The following is a 20,402-nucleotide window of genomic DNA, read 5'->3' on the forward strand; positions in this document are numbered from 1 at the left end:
GGCAGCATCCAAGGAGCAGGAGAGTTGACGTTTCGGGCATGAGCCTTTATTCAGGAAAGGCCTGTATGAAGCAAGTTGTCAGAGGAAGTGGTAGGGGCAGGTACAATTACAACATTTAAAAGGCATCTGGATGGGTATATGCATAAAAAGGGTTTCGAGAAATATGGGCCAAATGCTGGCAAATGAGAGTAGGTTAGATTGGAATGTCTGGTCAGTGTGGATGCGTTGGACCGAAGAGTCTGCTTCCGTGCTGTATGAATTTGATTCTAACTTGTTGGTCCACTCTTGAATTATGTAGACTTTGAGTGCTTGACTCATTTCATTCCATTTCCCTTCCAGTTTGGTATCAAAACAAAAACTATACTTGCTTGTGTTCTTAACTTGTTTTGGTCATGACTTTCTGCAGGAGTCGAATCCCTGATCCCTGGGAACAAACTTGGGTGTATCTAACATTGGACTGTGCATTTGTTTTTTTGCGGATCACATCTGCAATTTCATTCGCTATCTAGATTTTTAAAGCCATAAATGTTAAGCAGTTCCTGGATTTCTAAATCTACAGAGTGCCAGATTACTTAGCCAGTAGCACATTATTTTCACCTACATTATTTCAAGATTAAGAATTATGAATTTTATTCTGTGACACATTAAAACAAAAATGTTAAAATATTTGGATACTAGTTGGGCATGGTAATTCAAAATACTTGGCCTGGTGACTGACTGTGCCGACAGTGAGATGCAATCATAGATCTAGTGGGACTGGAACCATTATATTTAGGAGTATCAACTATATTTGAACAACTACGTCTTGTACTGATCCCTTTGATAAATACTGCAACTTTATTTATCATGAAATCAATGAAAAAGCTTTTTGGACCTACTTAGCAGATTTTGCCAAGGGTTTGGAATAGGGGTTATGAATTCTTTCAAATGCTTTATTCTTATTTTCCATCATGTTCATTTGTTATAATCTTGATATTTCAATCTAATTCCTTCAAATTTTAAATTCATGGTTATTTCTCTTTCCCACTGTCATTATTAATTCCCTGAGTTACTTTTTCTGTCAGTATTGTATGTATTCTGTCATCAAATTCTTTTTGGCTATACTAATTTCACTGAGGCCACGTGTAACTTTTATGAAAAGTGGAAGTTGCTTTAATTTCATCAGTTCAGTTGGATTTTATCACAATTTGTCAAGTTGGAAGGACACCCAATCCTTCATTGTTGTGTGCTTATTTTAAATCATTAATTAAAATGGAGAGTGACATTGTCTTTTTAACTTATTTCTGACCTTCTAGAGCATTGTCCAGGATTTGAAGAAGAACTTTGAAATAGTGAAACTGGTTACAAGTAGCCTTGTAGCTTGTCATCGACTGGCTGTTTCTGCAGCTGGTGTAGGAGGGCTAACAGGGTCAACAGTCGTTGATGGCAGATATACACATCAAGATGTAAGTGTTTTAGGGATAATTAACAATGTGTAAATTGTTTTTGTAATTTTACCATGGAATTTTTTTAAAATGTTGGATTAAGTAGTTAACATACCAAACGAATAATCACAAATTTGTGCAGGTCATCTATTATTTATAAACATTAACAGGTTTATAAGTAAGTGGTGTTGAATTTGGGATTCTTGAATTTGTAACCATTGACCTGTCCAAACTTTTTCATTTTATGTCTTTATTATAAGCTGTTTTCCAAACATTGTATGCACTTGGTTTAATTTTTTATTGGCACTAATGTTTTAATACTGAAGTTGAAATTTCATTCAAATTGGATTTATACTCTGATCCTGGCAACATAAGCACTTCGTTAACACTGAGATTCTAGTCTTTGTGAATCAATTTATAGAAGTGTCCAGAAGAGGCCATTTGACCCATCAATTTCATACCAGCACTCCACCTACTCCCACTCTCCATCTCTATCTCTGTAGCCCTCTAAATTCATCACTTCTAAATATATATCCAGTTCTCTTTAGAAGCCTGTTAAGGAATCTGCCTCCACCACTCTCCTAGGCAGTGTTTTCCAAGTCCTAACACCTCTCTAGTTAAAAAATTAAAGATATAAATCTTGCATTCAATGAAAGCTTGTTGACTGAAATAATAATTCTTTGATTTATTATTTCTAGTTTAAACTTGAAAATCTAGTTCTTAAAATCAGTTTAACCATGTATAATGAATAGCTAACTGAATTAAAATGGTAGTTATTTGATTCTTCAATTGCTAGTATATAGTATTTAGTTTCCTCCCTCATTAGCTTAATATTCATGAGAAGGCTGTGTTTTATTCTTTGCTTTAACCTCAGCAGTTCCCGCATTTTTGTTATCATTTGGCAATTTGGATTGAGTTCTAATTAGAAGCAAAAACAGAAAATGGTGGAAATGCACAGATCAGTTAGTGTCCTGTGAAGTGAAAAGTCAAGTTAATGTTATGGATATCATCCTTCCTCAGAAGTCAATTCGCATGGTGATTGAAAAATAAAAGTTAATAAATGTTTTATTTCCAGCAATTGTTTTGTCATAGTATTATTCAGAAAATATTCATCAAAAGAGTGGCCAGATTAGTTCCCAACCTTTAGGATCTACATTGTGAAGTAAAGCTCTGGTGACAACACTTGTATTTGCTAAACTAAAGAAAAAAGCATACCTGTCTTTATGGAATGTATAGATGAGTAGGAAATAAACCATTTATTTTAGACAGGTAGCTGAGAATTAGAGAACAGAAGTTTAGAAAAACGCCACAAGCCATAAACATTGTTAGAAATTAGAACATTTATACTAACAGATGAGAAAGTTAACAATGAACAAACACCCTGAAAGGAGAGATGATTGCAGTAATTTTACTCCTACAAAAGGAACTTGTTTGATATCTGCTGAGAACTGGCATTACCAGAGAGGTTAATACGACGAGTTTTTATTTTTAGGTAAGGAAATCCGTGTCTCTAAAGTAGGTGACTACCAGAAAAAAATCTAGAGTTTTGCTTTTATTTTGTGGCTTTATTGCTCTGTTTTAGTCCTAATCTAGAGATATGAATGCCACACTTTATAATTGCATTTTACCACGTTTCCAAAATTTGACTAGATACTGCACAGGAAATTACTTAAAGCCATTAAAAAGAAAGAAATACTGGCAATTACATTGTGTAATGCTACCATTACTGGATGTCTCAAAGGACTTACAGCCAGTGAAGTACTTTTCTAAAGTATTGTTACATTATAATTAAGAAATTGGAGCACCTAACCTGTACATGGTAGACTCCCACAGTCAGCAATGTGATAATGCCAAGATAGTGCATTTGTGATATTAATTGAGGAATACATGTTGATGAAAGTTATGCGGGGAGAAAGTGAGGTCTGCAGATGCTGGAGATCAGAGCTGAAAATGTGTTGCTAGAAAAGCGCAGCAGGTCAGGCAGCATCCAAGGAACAGGAAATTCGACATTTCAGGCACAAGCCCTTCATCAGGCCCTTCATTCCTGATGAAGGGCTTGTGCCCGAAACGTCGAATTTCCTGTTCCTTGGATGCTGCCTGACCTGCTGCGCTTTTCCAGCAACACATTTTCAGCGATGAAAGTTATGCATCATGATCAACAGTGATTCTTTTCCTGTTGTTGCTGCAGTTATAATAGTGTTTTGCTGTCTTGTCTGATTTTCCACAGTACCTCGAAGCACATTTGAGATTTCTTGCATTTTTTCTTCAAGAAGCTAGCCTTTACATAGGCTGGAACCGTGCCAAGGAGATTTGGGAGTGCCTGGTGACTGGAATAGACATTTGTGAACTGGATCGAGAGGTACAATGGTTTTCTATTATTTAGCAATCTTAATGAATTGATGTACTTTTTACTTCGGTATTTAACTTTCAAATTCCTTTTTATAATTAGTCTTTGTCAGAAGTGGATTTTTTCTGGATTCAGGTAGTTATAATAAATGGTCTATAAAAGGGTCTCAAGGTTCCCTCTTTAAAGGTCAGTTAGTATGCCATAGACAATCAATAGTATTGTGTGTAAATTTCAGTATTTTTCAAAGGAAACCAGACAATTATTTTGAAATGTAATTAATTACTGACCAACTTTTCTCCAGATGTGTTTTGAATGGTTTACCAAAGGACATGGAGACTTGGAGAGTGATATACAGCAACAGCTCTTTAAAGAGAAAATCCTCAAACTGGAACCTTATGAGATCACCATGAATGGTATGTGATTGACAATTTGTAAATGAAGAATGAATTAACTTTTTTTTAAAAACTTCAGGGAATTTTAACGTGTTTCACAGCTAATGCAGTACTTTGGAGGTATTGTGATGTTATTTTGTAGATAAACACATTGTAATTGACTACTAATTTGAAATTTTGGGCATCACTACTAGTCTACTAACAATGACCTCATGTTAATAATCATTTTGCAAAGGGATTTCTTGATAATTCCAATGCCAGTTGGTTTGAAATTAGAGGTATAGGTTGAATGGGGCGAGTGAAACTTAAGTGAGGTTCTTATAGTATGGAATTTATGGTTACATTGCCATTTTGACAGGTTTTGCCTTATTAAATTCATTTTGAACTTTGATGCATAGAGATATAGTGAAGTGGCAACCTTCATTTATATTCTGGGCTGCCTTCAGCAAACAATTTGCTTTGAGATTGAAATTACTCCTTGCAAAATAATTTTGTATGGTGCATTTTAACACTAAAATAATGTTGAGACAAACCTGTATCATACATTCTCAGTACATGATCATGGATATCCTTGTAAAAGTCTCCACTTTTCAGTTTGGAAGGGTTCTGTATTATTTACACACCATATTATTTTTATAAGATTTTTATTCAACCTGTTGTCTTTGTAAGTCCAATCAAGTGCTTGAAGATGCAGAACATTTCAATCTTTTAGACTCTTCCATCAGTTCCTAGCTCTTGAAAATTCAAGTTTTTGTTCTCACTTCCAATCTTCAGAACTCTTTATTCTGTTAACATGTCTTGAAAACTGTTCTGTTTCAAGATGTTGAACCAGACTTGGAGAAGCAATTAATTTAAATTACTTAACACTTTTGAGAAAATATATTTTAAAAGTTATTTAGTCTTGTGTAATATTCCCTTACTAATGAATGAGGTACTGATCTGATTGTTTTGTACCTATATCATACCATTAATGGTTATGAGAATCTTTAAAGTTCTTTTCCTTGCTTGTGGGAATGCCTGAAGTGACTAGTGCAGGCCGTTGAGCTAATAGTCTGGCATAGTAATTCATTCTAAGGAAAATTAGAAAACTGAAAGCGTTTAATTTTATAAGAAATCCTTTCTTATGGGACTCTAATTTAATCTGGTTCAATAACCACCTTTTTTTTTAAAATAGGGTTTAATCTCTTCAAAACTTTTTTTGAGATTGTAAACCTTGCTGATCATCGATTGAAGAAGCAAGGTGCTCAGTTGGTAAGATGTTTTCCTATTTTAGTGATTGTGCTGTACATGTTCGGATATTTAAAATTTGCACCCTAGATTTATAACTGGTCAGTATAGGCTAACGTGATGTGCGTTGACATGTCTGAAGCTTTATCCTGATGAAGGGCTTATGCTCGAAACGTCGAATTCTCTATTCCTGAGATGCTGCCTGGCCTGCTGTGCTTTGACCAGCAACACATTTGCAGCTTTATCTTGTAGTTTAGTATATTGATTTCCCAAGGCCATAGACCCTACAGCCTCTGCAAACAGTGTGGCAATTTTTATCTGTCACCACATTTTTGGGACAGTAATGCATTGATCTTTAAAGAATATGTCAACATTTCATTCAGTGTCATTTTTGGATGACATCTGTTCAGGCACCCAGAACCAGTCTGATGAATATAACTATTCTAAAGTACTCGGCTTTATTCTTTTAAAACCCAGACGGCATTTTGTTGTTATTAACAATTGTTCTTACTTCTCTCAAATCATGGCTGTATAAGTAAGCAAGAGAAGTGGTGTACAGGGCTGCTCAGGTGCTCTCAGAAAAAAGTCTGGAAATGTTTGGGAGGCAATGTTCCTGATTTTCCGATGCCATAGTAGTAGTTTTTGTAGCATAGATTGTAGTCATGATTGGACTCTGCAAAATCCCCACTGTTCTCAAAGGTGCACATTCACTCGTTGATCTACACTACCCAGATCCATGCCTTGATTAAAGTCATTGAGCAAGCCATTTGGTTCCTCAAGCCTGGTGCAGCTCAGAGTTTCCTGATGATGGCTGTTTGCTTTGTGCTGCATAATATCACTATACAATAAGGACAAAGATAAAGCTAGGGCATAGACCTTCAACATGATGGAAGAGGTGATATTAAGATGATGTGGAAGTGAACAAACTCTAGCAGCTACCAGCAAACAGAACTCATTGGCTGTAGCTTTCTGGACAGTGCTTTAGCTGTGCAACCTCTGCTCCCTGCATTAAAGCAATTTCAGTATGTCTCCCAATCCTTCTGCCCTCAAAACTGCAGCTGTCCTAAAATGAATATTGGTACTATCTCAGCTGACATTAAGAAATTGGCAGCTGCTTCTCATATATAATTCTTGCACACGGTTTTCAATTTACCAGTCTTCAACACATCATAATATTGATCATCATGTGAAAAATTTGTGTCTGCCATAGGAACAAGAACAATTCTTGCACAGCAAGACCGTGCAATTTAGTAACTCCAGCATATTTTTTCATTCATTGGTAATCGGTGTCCAAACTCTCTATACCTGGCTTTGTCCCGTTTCCTTCAATACCTTTTGGACAACAAAAATCTATCAATCTCAAAAATGTAAAATTAACATTTGATCTGCCATCAGCTGCTGTTTGCAAGATTGCATCCAAACTTCTATCAGCATTAGTGGGAGAGTTGTTTCATAACTTCACTTTTGAAAGTAAAACAAAACCAAGAACTGTGGATGCTGGAAATCTGAAATAAAAACAAATTGTTTGAGAAACTCAGCAGGTCTGGTATGCATGTGGAGAGAGAAAGAGAGTTAATGTTTCAAGTTCAGTGACTCTCCTTCAGAACTGGAAGAACAAGTCTGACTCTAGATTTTCAATTGCATTTTAATCAAATCACCACCTAGTGTTCAATTATCTAGAGTATAGCCATAGTCTGCGTAATCTTCACACTTAATTTAATTCTTATTCTTTTCCCTGAAGTTAGCTTCAAGTGTAGTTAAAGCAAGTTTTCTGTAACTACAGCATAATTTTTACCCTGTTGCATTTTAGTTCCTTTGGCATAAAGGCTGTTTTGGCTATATCCTGCAGTTGTTCATGTCATTTTAACTATCTGTGTACATCAGCCATTTAATTATATGGTCGTCCACTGCTTGCCATTTAGAAAGTGCTTAGCATTTCACTGAAAAATGAATGGCGTTACACTTACCTACTTTGAAATCCATATAACACAGAATTGCCCATATGGTTGCCTAAAGCTACTTAGTAAGCTCAGTGCTTCAACAAGCTGCTCCTCCACAAGCTGTAACAAGTGTGGTGAAAAGATGTTCTGATTCATTCATGGGCATGTGCGATGGCTATCAGCATTTGAACCCGAAAGACTTAACTTTAGACTACAGCAATTTCCAAGGCAGTCTTATGCAGCTGGTTTTCTGGCAAGAGAATTGGGTCATCTTTAAAAATGAAAATCTTTGTCTGTTGCACTGCACCATTGCCATTCACTCCTGTAGCCTTGTGTCAGTGCCCCACGTGTTTTTCGGACTTCCTGTAAATAGTAGCAACTCTGTTGGATTTTGCTCTCTCCCAGGTAATGAGCTGTCTGTGTATTGTCATTCACGTTAGCAGCTCGCCCTGAGCACAAAAATATGTCTGATCTCTTTGAGCTATTGCGGGGCAGATGTAGCTGAATCAAAATGTATCTCAACAAATTGTCAGCTGAGAAGACAGATATTTGCATAGGGTTTTTAATATAATTAAACCAAAGCACTTCATGGGAACGTTACAAGACCAGTCATCATTGGAGGCCCCTCTTCCACTCTCAGGGTGAGTCCATAGGTGGCTGACACTACTATGATATTAGGCCACATAAACAGATAATTATACAGATGACTAAAAGCTTGGTCAAAACGATAGGTAAGTAAATATCTTGATATTATCACCAACAAAAACAAATGAAATGGTTTACCTAAGTTTACTTATTTCCATTGTTTCCTGTGCAGAATGTCCAATATCCTGCTCTGACAAATTGATGGCATGCAATTAAGATGAGCATGTTCTGTGGAGAGCTGCATTGCCTTCTTGGAAGGAATTGACTGCAACATTGTGTTACCTATTGTATGTTTTATGGAAAGTTGTGATATATGTATGTGCTGCATTACTTCAGAAAGGTGTTGATCATTATTTCTATTAATCTGCACTGTTTAGAACTGTTTTAGGAATGCATGACAACATTAAGAAAATAAAAAGTGCTCTGATGGGGAAAATTAACTGCTGAGCACTCTTTATTTCCAATGACTAGCATGTTGAAAAACTGGAACTAACAGGAATGGATTTCATCTGGAGAATTGCCATGGAGTCACCAGATGAAGAAATTGCCCATGAAGCAATTCATCTGATCATTAACTACAGCTACATCAGCCTCAATCCTCGTTTAAAAAAGGTACACTATAAAAATCAAGTCATGTGAAATGAGTCATTAATATTGATATAATAACAGAATAAATGTTACTTTAAAGGTCACCAAGTTGTTAAATTTGCTTATGGCCTGTAACTTTGTGTGAACAAAGTTCATGTTTAAATTAACTTTACTTCTGCTTTTGTAGATTTCTGTCTGACTTGCAGATTTCAAACTTTGATGTACTTCACAAGAATTTATTATCAATAATTTTGATTCTTACAAAAAATGTATAAACTCAGAACCTTGTAGTAGAATTAGGAATTGTCTAACACTAAAATTGCCCCAAAGATTCAAATTGTGACGTTCTGTTACTTAGCATGTGGACATAAGTAAAATAATGTCAAAGCTAAATAATTTAGTACCATGGTAAAGTTTTAAAATGTAGTCAATTTGATGTTAAAATGCTTGATGTAGGACAAATCATTTTTGTTACTTAATACTCCTTCTGAATTTGTTCTATGAAGGGTATGTTATAAGGGAAAATAATTTTTGCTTTCAAACTGAATCTTAGAGCTTTGGAGGGGGCCATTGTGGAAGAGTGCTTAATAAAGGAGAAGAAATTAATTTCGGATTTGAAAGATGTCATATGTGTTTGCGTGGTATGATGAATAAATCCAAAGACTGACCATCATTTCATTCTCTTTCAGGACTCTGTTTCCCTTCATAAGAAATTCATAGCAGATTGCTACAAACGTTTAGAAGTAAGTGGTGAACTTAAATATCTGGTATTCTATTCTTATGGTAATATTGCGCATCATGTATTTTGCTAATGCCTTATCTTTGCAGGTTGCTAGTTCGGCACTAGGTGGCCCTACTTTGACACATGCTGTTACAAGAGCAACTAAAATGCTGACAGCTACAGCCATGCCCACTGTAGCTACATCAGTGCAGTCTCCATCCAGGTATTATCTGTATTCATTCACAGATATCGTTGTGCTTTACATGCTCCTATTTTCTGCAGATTTTAAATGTTAGTGGTGAAATGAAACATGTAAGTACTTACACTCCCACCTAGTGGTAATCTGTTAGATTTACTTCAGATGTCTGTTGGTACTTGGTAAATTTGGGGTTATGATGTCTCCAGGCTTGATAATGCTCTTTAATAAGCCAGTTACATGACAAGGTAGATATGGAAAGGATGTTTCCTCTTGAGTGAGTCCAGAACAACTGGGGCACTGTTTTAAAATTTGGGGTGCACTTTTTAGACCAAGATGAGAGTGTTTTTTATTTGGTTATGCAACTTTGATGGAAGTGGGGTAGTTGAATATTCTTGAGACAAAAGTTGTTTCATGTTAGGCAAAAGAATCAAAAGTTCGGCATTGATGGAAATGTGGAATTTGAAACACCAGCAGATCAACCATGAGCTTGTTAACTGGGGGAGCAGGCTCAAGAGGCCAAATGGCTTATTTCTGCCCCTATTTTGTTTGTACATATGACATGGCTTTTGGGTATCCACTGGTACTTTAGGCATCACAGCTGTCAGGTTTGGTGCGCCAGATGGCCTTTTCTTACCTGTCATTCTAGTATGTTTAGACATCAGCTATATGCGTTTTTTCAATATTATGTGGCAATTAAATTTGTAAAGAAGCTCAATCTAACTCTGTTTTTATAAAAATGTGTCAAGATTCTGTTAACTGTACAATAATGTTTATTTAACAACTGTAGGTCCAGTAAACTTATCATAATTGAACGGCTGCTGTTGCTTGCAGAAAGATATGTGATTACAATAGAGGTGAGCAAATGGATGGTTACTTTTTCAGTAAATGGTGATGCCAAATTGACAAATCACTAATTGACTTATTCATGTTTAATACTGTAAGCTAGACATATTATGTTATGTTATGATGAATATTAGTGGAGTATGTTCATTCACCAGTTGATTTCCCATATTATTGTGCGTAGGATGGAAGACAAAGTTGAATCTTCAACTCAAGTAGAATTACTAAGAAGATAATATTGAACCATTGGGGCTGTGGAGTCTAGAGAAGGAAGGTGGAATTAAGGGTGAAGGACCAGATAGAAGTGGTTTAGAGACCATGCAGATTAAATGGGAAGGTAGAACACAGCTAGAGGTGAGACTGAGGAAAGGTTAAAGCATGTCAGAGTCCAAGTGTAAGAGTTGTACAGGACACTGCTGAGGCCATATCTTGAATAGTGAGTGCAGTTTTGAACTCATTATTTAAAGAAAGGTTTGAGTCTATTCAGAGCCGATTTGCTAGATTGATGCACACAATGAGTAGGTTGTCTTTAGAGGAGAGGTTAGATGCAGGACTTTTAGAATTTTAGAAGAGTAAGGGATGAGTTGATTGAAGTGTATGAGATCCCTAATGGTTTTGACAAGATAGGCATGGAAGAATGAGGGGCAAACTAAAAGTTAGGCCACCAGAGATTGAGCAGGGATTGTGCAGACTTGAAAGCCTTCACTTTAAAACAAAAGTCACAAGACAGTATGAGAATGAGGCTGGAGCTCAAAAGAGGAGTACGTTGTTGGAATCAGTTGCATCATTATGAAAGATCGGGAAGAGTGGGAAGCAAGTACCCTCTACGAAGGTTAAAAATTAATTCCTCAATCATACCTTCCCTGTCCTCAAAATATTTTTTAAAGTTAATATTGAAAACAAATTAATGCATTAAGTCACTAAAACCCAGAAAACCTAATGGGGATGAGATATTGTACTATGCTTACATTTTTCACTTTTTGAAAAAAAGACAACATGTTACAAATTCGGACTTGGTACTTTCAAGTCTTTTCTAATATATTTTTCAACATTAACTTGATTTGTTGCCCTTCGAGAAATTATCGAGATCCACTTGAGCAATTTTGTTTGTTTCTAGTACAAAAGCACATTGTCTCTGGCATTTGGCACTTTTGGACAATTGCAGAGTATATCAGATTTCTGATCTTAGATTGTGCATGTTGGTATCTCGGTGTCCTCTCTCACTGAACTGTTTTTATTTTGAGGTTAACATATTTTCACTTTTAAATTTGTGACCATCTTTTTTTATAGGATCTGTATTCTGTTCCTCGGACGATCTTGCCTCATGGCGCCTCTTTCCTTGGACATCCTGTAACTATCTCAGTCATCTGCGAATCCACAAAAGAAACATTTAGTATAGAGGTCAGTGTTGTTCAGCCTCTGATTTTGTGAACCCACGCAGAGGTATTTCAAACTTGAAAGCCATTTGCTTAGTCAATTCTGTTTTCCCCTCCTCTTCTAAAACCAGGAAAGATTCTTAACATTTTTATTAAGCTTCTTTTTTTTTTCCTTTAAACTTATAAGACTTTTTCACCATTTTCCCAATAACTGGATAGCAAATGTGTGAAAACTAGAGTAGAAATTTCAGAAGGCAAATGCTGACTGGAAAAAGACTTTATTCTGTTTTTATGAAATATATTTCTATTGATACACCCGTGTTTTGTTATTATACTATAGATTAATTTCTCTTCTCCATTTAAAGCAAAGCTTTCAGAAAGATTTTGTTATGGAACATTTAAAAGGGAGAGTATAATGTGCCTCTGGTGGGTGTGTTTTGTGCAGGGGAGGCACGTATTCATATAATACCGGTGGCAAGCTCACCACTTCTCTGAGGTCACCCACAGAATATAGGAAACATCAAAATCAGCAGCCCACCCTTGTATGATCAAAAGTCAGTAAGGCATGTTAAAAGCTCACTTGCTTTATCCTAGTTTATCATGGACATTCACCTGAAAACAGTAACCTCATTTCCTTCCTCCACGCATCCCCTGGCCCCCTCGGCCAACCGAACCCCCTTGACCTCCTCCCTATGCATTGCAAGCCCTGTTAGCTCAATATCCCACGTTCAACCAAGTTTCATTGAGCCTCCTCATGGACTTGCCTGAAGAACCAACAATGTTCACAACTGAGTTTGTTGCATTACACAAATTGTTGCAGATGGGAAAGGTGAAAACAATTAAATTCAAAGCAAATTGTAACCTATGAAAAGTAAAATTGAACGTAAGGAGGAAAATAAAATAAGCATGTTTGTGATGAAAAAAATAAAAATCTTGACTTGTGCATTTTTATTTCAAATTGTTGTTTGATGTTTCACTCCTGATCTCTAATATAAGGAATGCCATGCTACGGAGATACAGTGAGTATCAGTAATTCAAAGGGTCATCAGTAATTCATTGAAAAATATAGTCATTTTTGATACTGCAACTGTCATTGTCATCTTTTCTGTGCTGAACTAAACTTAGTTGAGCACCTCTGTACTTAAGGATGCACAAGTGCTGTCTTAGCTTTTGATATTCTATAATGTAATTCATACAAATGAAGTAGTAAATTGCTGGCCTGAACAAGCTCTGCTCCTAATCATTGATTGTGATATTTAAGCTTGGTCTAAGTATGAATGGAAGTGCTGAGGTCAATCTTTCAATACATTGAATATAACATTGGATGTTTTACAGTTTGAAATGCTAATTCGTTGACAAACTGGAAAAGTTAATGCTATCAAATGATTTGTCAGATTTGCAGGATAATAGGGGTTAAACTTTCTGTATATAAAATGTTTTAGATTTTTAAAATTTGATTGTTTTCTAGTTTGTCAGAATATGTTTTCTAAAATGTTGGCTTTGTCTTTCCATGTCATTTAAATATGACTGCAGTTTTTTTAACGTATGCACTATTTGTGGAAGGCTCCTCAGTAAAATGTTTTAATTAAATTTTGTCAAATTTGCTTGATTAAGCTTAGTGCTGTCTAACATTTAGTCATGTTTAGCGAACATTAGCTATCCTAGTCAAGTATACCAATATACATTGCAATATTTACTGAACTGGTGCCTAACTATAATGCTGACTGTTTGCCCACTTTACAGGCTCACAGCAATGAGACTATTGGGAGTGTCAGGTGGAAGATAGTATCGCATATCAACTGTCCATTGGAAAACTTGCAGATATTTGCTAATGATAGCTTGGTAAGTAAAGGAAAAGAAAGGGGCAAAATAATTAAGTCGGAGATGAAAATTTACTTGACTCAGAATCTGTATTTCTTATTTTGGTTTGGAATGGGAAATAGGTTTTGGATCTGTTGACGCTATAATTTTATTCAATTGCTTCTACAATGGGAGAGAGTGCTTCCACTTCTACTTTTTCTAAAAATAATTGATCTCATGTAGGCAGTACCTCATTTATTACATCGTTTAATCACAGTCTTTGTTGTGCCTGCCCATTTGAGTTCAAGGCCCTTAAGTTATTTTGCATGTGTGGATGGCCATTTCTAGGAAGGACACCAATTTTCTGCATGTGAGTATATTCAATGATGCCTGCTCATCCAGTTTTGCTAAACCTGTGTGCAGCCTTTTGATACAGTTGACTTCACCTTCGTCAATGCCTCTTCCCCAGCATCCAGCAAGTGGAGATGTACTTGCTGATCAAATTATAGCTCCGTTGGATTCTGTTCTAAGTGCCTGTACCAGTGTTTCCTCAGTACTCCATGGATTGATCGTTGCTCCCTCCCCATTCCACTTCTCTTGTCCGTGCTGCTCTCTATGACGTCATACTTAAGAACAATAAAATGAATTTCTGCAGGTCTTGATAACCTGAGACTTATAAATGCAACATTAGTTTCCATATATATAATAACGACAACAACTTCGCTCTTGCTAACACTTCTCTTGACCGGTGTCTCTGATTTGTCGGACTGCTTATCAGACATCAGGTACTATATGAGGAGAAAATTGTTGCTACTAAATATTGAAAAGATCAACCTTTTGACTTGCTACTCAATCACAGACACCACAGTTCCCCAGCCAATGGGTTTCATCTCCTTCTCTGTCAACTGTCTGAGGTTGAATAAGGTTGTTGGCCACACTGCTGCCACATTTAACCTCAAGGTGTGCTTCCAACCAAGCATTCATGTCATCAGACAAAGGCTGTTTATTTCCACAGTAATATAGCATGAATATTAGCTCATCTGAAACTCTCATTCATCCCAGGTTTAAATCTTGCCATGCATAGCCCATGCCTATCCCATTGCATTTATGGCCAGTATTTCTGCATCCCATTTTGCAAAAACCCATCTCAACCTCTGCTGTCTATGTCCTAAATCTCAGCAAGTTCTGGTTCTGTTCATCCATTAACCATGTGCTTACTGATCGATATCTGATCATGAGTAAACATTGCTAAAATTGGGAAAAATCCAATCCTACTCTGAATAAATTGTTTTGTAATTTCTATGACCGCTCTTCTGTTTGCTTTGCCACTTTAGCCAGTTTGTTTTGAGCTTCAGAATCTAATTACCGGAAATGAGAAACTATTGTGGTCCTAGAGCATCCTATTTAAATTTGTGCATATCTCTTAATCAAGCCGTTATGTAAATCTGGACAATACTATCTCAAGGTATATGTTACTATTTTAGATCCCTGATTTATTCATTACTAGACTGTTGTGGGAAAAGATAGCAGCATTCTATAAATTTCTACTTTTGCCACTTGATGCAAGTGATCCTGGATGACAAAAAGCAAAATGTAGCACTGCTTTGCCACTGCAATGTTTTTATATTTTGTATCCCCATTATTAAAAAATTACCAATTTTGATGTGAAATCAAGTTCAAGTGAAGTGACTTTATAACTTTATTTGCACATCATGTTGCTTATTTTCTGCCAATGGCAATAATGTCTGCTCTTTCTTTTATCTAGCTGACTATGAACAAAGATCAAAAATTACTCCACCAACTGGGATTTTCAGATGAGCAAGTGTTAACTATAAAGACACCTGTGATGGGTACAGCATCGGGAAGTTCAGTTGATTCATCCGCCAGCAGTGGTGTCTTCAACTCTGCTTATGCTATGGAACAGGTTAGACATGAAAGGTTATAAAACAAAACAGATCAAAGTATTTAACTTCAGATAAAGTTGTTTGAGATCAGAGTTATGCTATTGGCTCAGGTTTCCAAATATTCTTAAGCAGTCTGAAACTATGTTCTCAACCAATTGAATTATTTTCACTTTCCGTTGAAGGATTTGCAGAAATATGCTGCTTTTTGATATTCTTTAAAAATGGAATGACACAAATTCTAAATAAAAATCGGCAGAACTACAGATATCGTAAATCAGAAAGAAAAATAGAAATTGCTGGAAAACCTCTCTCGGCATCTGTGGAGAGAAATCAGAGTTAACGGTTTAGGTCTAGTGACCCTTCCTCAGAACAAATTCTGGTCGGCTATAGAATGGAAGAGGCTCATCATTTAGCTGTCAATGAGCTGTCATTGTAAATTACAATGATTAGCTGTCGGTCATAAAGCAAGACTTTCTAAACGTGCTTGTGTTGAACGTTCGATAAAAATACTCTGCAATTTCTACTTTCTTGTATTACATTTTTCTAAATTGATGTAGTTCTGTATTGTCCTGCTGAATATTCATTCAGCACAGTTGAATTCAATGTTCCTTATTTAAATGGAATTCAGAATGTTTGACATTTGTTTTTGGATATCTCTGCTAGTGTTTTTTCCTGACTAGTTTCTTTTCCTTTGTAACAGGAGAAGTCACTGCCTGGTGTTGTGATGGCATTGGTGTGTAATGTGTTTGATATGCTTTACCAACTAGCCAACCTTGAAGAGCCAAGGTGAGATTCCATAGTTTCAAATGGGGTAGTATTATGTATGTAATTATCTTGTTTCATTAGTAAAATCACAGCAATCAGGCTCTGTAGAACTGTTTATGATATTTTAAGTGTTGACAATATTTTACTCGTGTTGAGTGTCAAAACGTCCAGAGATAACTTGCTGTTCTCCATTGAAGGAGCGAAGTTCACATTTTCACGTTGGATATTTAAATGAAATGTGTCCTGGAAATGGTAATTGACCGTGACATATATCAAATTATCTGCATTACAGGTTCTGCGTGAAAGCTCAACCAATCAGTAATCCTTTGAACACAAATTTAGTCCATTTTAAGTTGAAGTCAAAATTCAATTCCTTGAGAATGTAAAATACATCTGTTTTTGTAAAATGCAAATTTCAACTATTTTACATTTGCTTGACCCTTTGTTTCATTATCATTTGAACAATTTGTCATATGCAGCAATGTATAAAGTATGTATTCGTCCAGGATGCCAGCCTAAAATTATTACTAATGTTGCCTCCAACTTTGGTTTATGTTAAACAAATATGCTTATTTACATGTTCATCTTTCAGGATAACCGTGCGTGTTAGAAAGTTGCTGTTATTAGTTCCCACTGATCCAGCAATTCAAGAAGCTCTGGATACACTTGATGCTTTAGGCAGAAAAGTAAGTTGTACTCTTTTATATATTCCCAATGTTAAAATTATTTTTTAATGAAACACAGCAGGATTTTCCTGTCTTATGGTATTAGGAAAAGGGAACATCCAAATTTTACCTAAAGCTCAGAAGTTTTAACAGGATAGCTAAGTCCCTTAATGGTTTCTGGGCGAATCTTGATGTTCCTGGGTCATTGTCACAAACAGAAAAGTTTTTCTGTTGGAAACAACCTACTCTCTCAGAATCATTAACAATATTGTCAGTGTGTCAATGCACACAAAAGCTGTTTATTTATCATGATAGAGCAAAGAGCAAGAAACTGAAGTTCTTACCTGCATATAAAGAACATGCCTGACTCGTATAAACACGAGAGTAACTCTATAGCTCAAGAAAGAGCCATTGATCATCTGACTAGTTCAAATCCAAGTAAGTGATTCCTCAAAAGTTCTAACAGTTCTACTAGGATAAAGTTCTACCGGCAAGAAAGACGTGTTAATATGGCTCTATCTTGCATGGGGCAATGTAATGCTTAAAGTCAACCCTAACTTCCATAATAATGAGTGCATGGAATTAAATCCTTTCATGAACGTCATGCAGCTTCTGATACTTAAATATTTTTCTGAAAGCCTTCCACATTTCATAATAGATCTAAATGCCATGTTAGGAATTACCATTTACCCGTGAAGTTTTGATAAAGAACAAAGAAAATTTACATCCCAGGAGTAGACCCCAAGGCCCTCCAAGCCTGACCCGATCAAAATCTACTATCTAAACCTGTCGCCCAATTCCTAAGCATCTGTATCCCTCTGCTCCCCACCTACTCGTGCATCTGTCTAGACGCTTCTTAAATGAGTCTACCATGCCTGCCTCTACCACCTCTGCTGGCAATGCGTTCCAAATGCCCACCACCCTCTGCATAAAGTACCTGTTGCATGTATCCCCCTTAAATTTTTCACCTCTCACCTTGAAAGCGTGACCCCTTGTTATTGAATCCTTCACTCTGGGAAAAGGCTTATCTCTATCTACCCTGTCTATACCCTTCATGATTTTGTAGACCTTAATCAGGTCCCCCCTCAATCTCCTTTTTCCGAATGAAAAAAATCCTAACCTACTCAACGTCTCTTCGTAGCTAGCACCTTCGATACCAGGCAACATCCTCGTAAACCGTTTCTGCAACCTCTCCAGAGCGTCCACATCCTTTTGGTAACGTGGCGACCAGACAGTATTCTAAATGCGGCCGAACCAACGTCGTGTACAAATTTAACATGACCTGCCAGCTCTTATAATCAATACCGTCCAATGCAGGCAAGCATACCATATGCTGCCTTGACCACTCTATCCACCTGTGCAGCAACCATTAAGGTACAACGGACCTGAACTCCCAGATCTCTCTGTTCATCAACTTTTCCCAAGGCTCTTCCGTTCACTGTATAATTCGCTCTAGAATTAGACTTCCCAAAATGCATCACATCACATTTGCCTGGATTGAACTCCATCTGCCACTTCTCCGTCCAACTCTCCAGTCTATGTATATTCACCTGCATTCTTTGACAGTCCCGTATGCTTTCTGCTACTCCACCAATCTTCGTGTCATCTGCAGACATGCTGATCATACCAACAGTGCCCTCTTCCAGATCATTTATGTAGATCCCAAACAGCAGTGGCCCCAGCACTGATCCCTGTGGAACACCACTGATCAGCTTTCTTCATTTCAAGAAACTTCCTTCAACTACTACTCTCTGTCTCCTTTTATTCAACCAGTTCTTTATCCACCTAGCTAGAATACCCTGCACACCATGTGACTTCACTTTCTCTATTTGTTTACCATGGGGAACCTTATCAAACTCCTTACTAAGTTCCATGTATGTGACATCTACATCCTTCATCAATCAACTTGGTCACTTCCTCAATGAACTCTATTAAGTTGGTAAGGCACAATCTCCCCCACACAAAACCATTTTGCCTATTACTGATAAATCCGCTCTTTTCTAAACATAAATAGATGTGATCCCTCAGTACCTTCTCCTGCAACTTTCCTACCAATGACATCAGGCTCACTGGTCTGTAGTTACCCAGAATATCCCTACTACCCTTCTTGTACAGAGGGACAACATGAGCAACCTTCCAGTCCTCCGGCACCTCACCTGTATTTAAGGATGCGACAAAGATATCTGCCAGGGCCCCAGCTATTTCCTCTCTCGCCTCCCTCAGCAACCTGGGATAGATCCCATCCGGTCTTGGGGATTTGTCCACCTTAACCTCTAGCCTACCCAACACATCTTTCTTACTTGTGTCAACATGTTCTAGAGTTTGCTCTAGTCTCAACATTCATCATATCCTCCTTAGTGAACACTGATGCAATGTAATCATTCAGAACCATTCTCTCAGGTTCGACACACAGCCTTCCTTCGTTATCCTTTCGTGGACCAATCCTTTCTCTAATTACTCGCTTCTTTTATAAGAATAAAAGACTTTGGGATTCTCTTTAATTCTGCTCTTAATAAAGCTATTTCATGACCCTTAACCCACTTGATTCCTTGTTTAAGTCTGGACCTACTCTTCCAATATTCCTCCAGGGCCCATTCTGTTCTTAGCTGCCTGGTCCTTACGTACGCTTCCCTTTTCCTCTTGGCTAGTTGTATGATTTCTCCTGTCATCCATGGTTCATGAATCTTGCCTTTCCTGTCGTTTGCTTTCAAAGGGACATGCCTATCCTGCACTATCTTTAACCTATCTTCAAATAGCTGTGTCCAATCCACATTTCCCAGTTCCTGCCTAATTTTGATATAATTGGCCTTGGCCCAGTTTAGTACTCTTCCCTTAGGACCACTCTCATCTTTGTCTACAAGTATTCTAAAACTTACAGAATTGTGGTCGATGTTCCCGAAGAAATCCCCAACTGCAACTTCTACCACCTGGCCTGGCTCATTCCCCAACATCAGGCCCAATATAGTCCCTTCTCTCGTTGGACCATTGACATACTGCTCTAGAAAACTTTCCTGGACGCTTCTTACAATTTCTGCCCCACCCAGATCTCTGATACTAAGTATATCCCAGTCAATGTTGGGAAACTTAAAATCTCCCATCATCACTGCCCTGTTGTTTCTACATCTTTCCATAATCTGTTTATCTATTTGTTCTTCTACCTCACGCTCATTGTTGGGAGGCCTGTAATACAGCCCCAACAATGTAACTGCACCCTTCTTATTTCTCAACTCCACCATAATGCCTCACTACCCAAGACCTCCACAATGTCCTCCATTAGCACAGCCGTCATATCATCCCTGACTAGCAATGCAACTCCTCCCCCCTTACTTCCCTCCCTGTCCTGTCTGAAGCATCTACATCCTGGAACATTTAGTTGCCGGTCATGCCATTCCTTCAACCAAGTTTCTGATTGCAATAACATCATACCCCCAGGCACTAATCCAAGCCCTAACTTCATCTGTCTTACCCACTATGCTCCTTGCATTAAAGTAAATGCACTTCAGGCCACCAGTTCTTTTGTTAATCTGACTTTAAGGATGTAGTCTCATAATGGAATGTACGGTTTTTAC

The 20,402-nt window shown here is 37.2% G+C and overlaps 1 protein-coding gene across 2 annotated transcripts in view; it reads left to right on the forward strand.

Moving 5' to 3' along the window:
• The window catches only part of usp24 (ubiquitin specific peptidase 24), a 184,242-nt gene that overhangs the window by 68,337 nt on the left and 95,503 nt on the right, over nucleotides 1-20,402 (forward strand). For both annotated transcript variants that reach the window (XM_060830532.1, XM_060830533.1), the window contains exons 17-29: nucleotides 1,296-1,445; nucleotides 3,652-3,783; nucleotides 4,073-4,184; nucleotides 5,338-5,414; nucleotides 8,447-8,587; nucleotides 9,253-9,306; nucleotides 9,392-9,507; nucleotides 10,271-10,337; nucleotides 11,614-11,724; nucleotides 13,443-13,541; nucleotides 15,265-15,423; nucleotides 16,104-16,189; nucleotides 16,761-16,854. In XM_060830532.1, the coding sequence (XP_060686515.1) occupies nucleotides 1,296-1,445; nucleotides 3,652-3,783; nucleotides 4,073-4,184; nucleotides 5,338-5,414; nucleotides 8,447-8,587; nucleotides 9,253-9,306; nucleotides 9,392-9,507; nucleotides 10,271-10,337; nucleotides 11,614-11,724; nucleotides 13,443-13,541; nucleotides 15,265-15,423; nucleotides 16,104-16,189; nucleotides 16,761-16,854 (1,398 nt within the window). The remainder of the gene's footprint in view (nucleotides 1-1,295; nucleotides 1,446-3,651; nucleotides 3,784-4,072; nucleotides 4,185-5,337; nucleotides 5,415-8,446; nucleotides 8,588-9,252; nucleotides 9,307-9,391; nucleotides 9,508-10,270; nucleotides 10,338-11,613; nucleotides 11,725-13,442; nucleotides 13,542-15,264; nucleotides 15,424-16,103; nucleotides 16,190-16,760; nucleotides 16,855-20,402) is intronic.

This window comes from Hemiscyllium ocellatum, chromosome 9 (assembly GCF_020745735.1).
Source record: "Hemiscyllium ocellatum isolate sHemOce1 chromosome 9, sHemOce1.pat.X.cur, whole genome shotgun sequence".
In the NCBI taxonomy this organism is placed as follows: Eukaryota; Metazoa; Chordata; class Chondrichthyes; order Orectolobiformes; family Hemiscylliidae; genus Hemiscyllium; species Hemiscyllium ocellatum.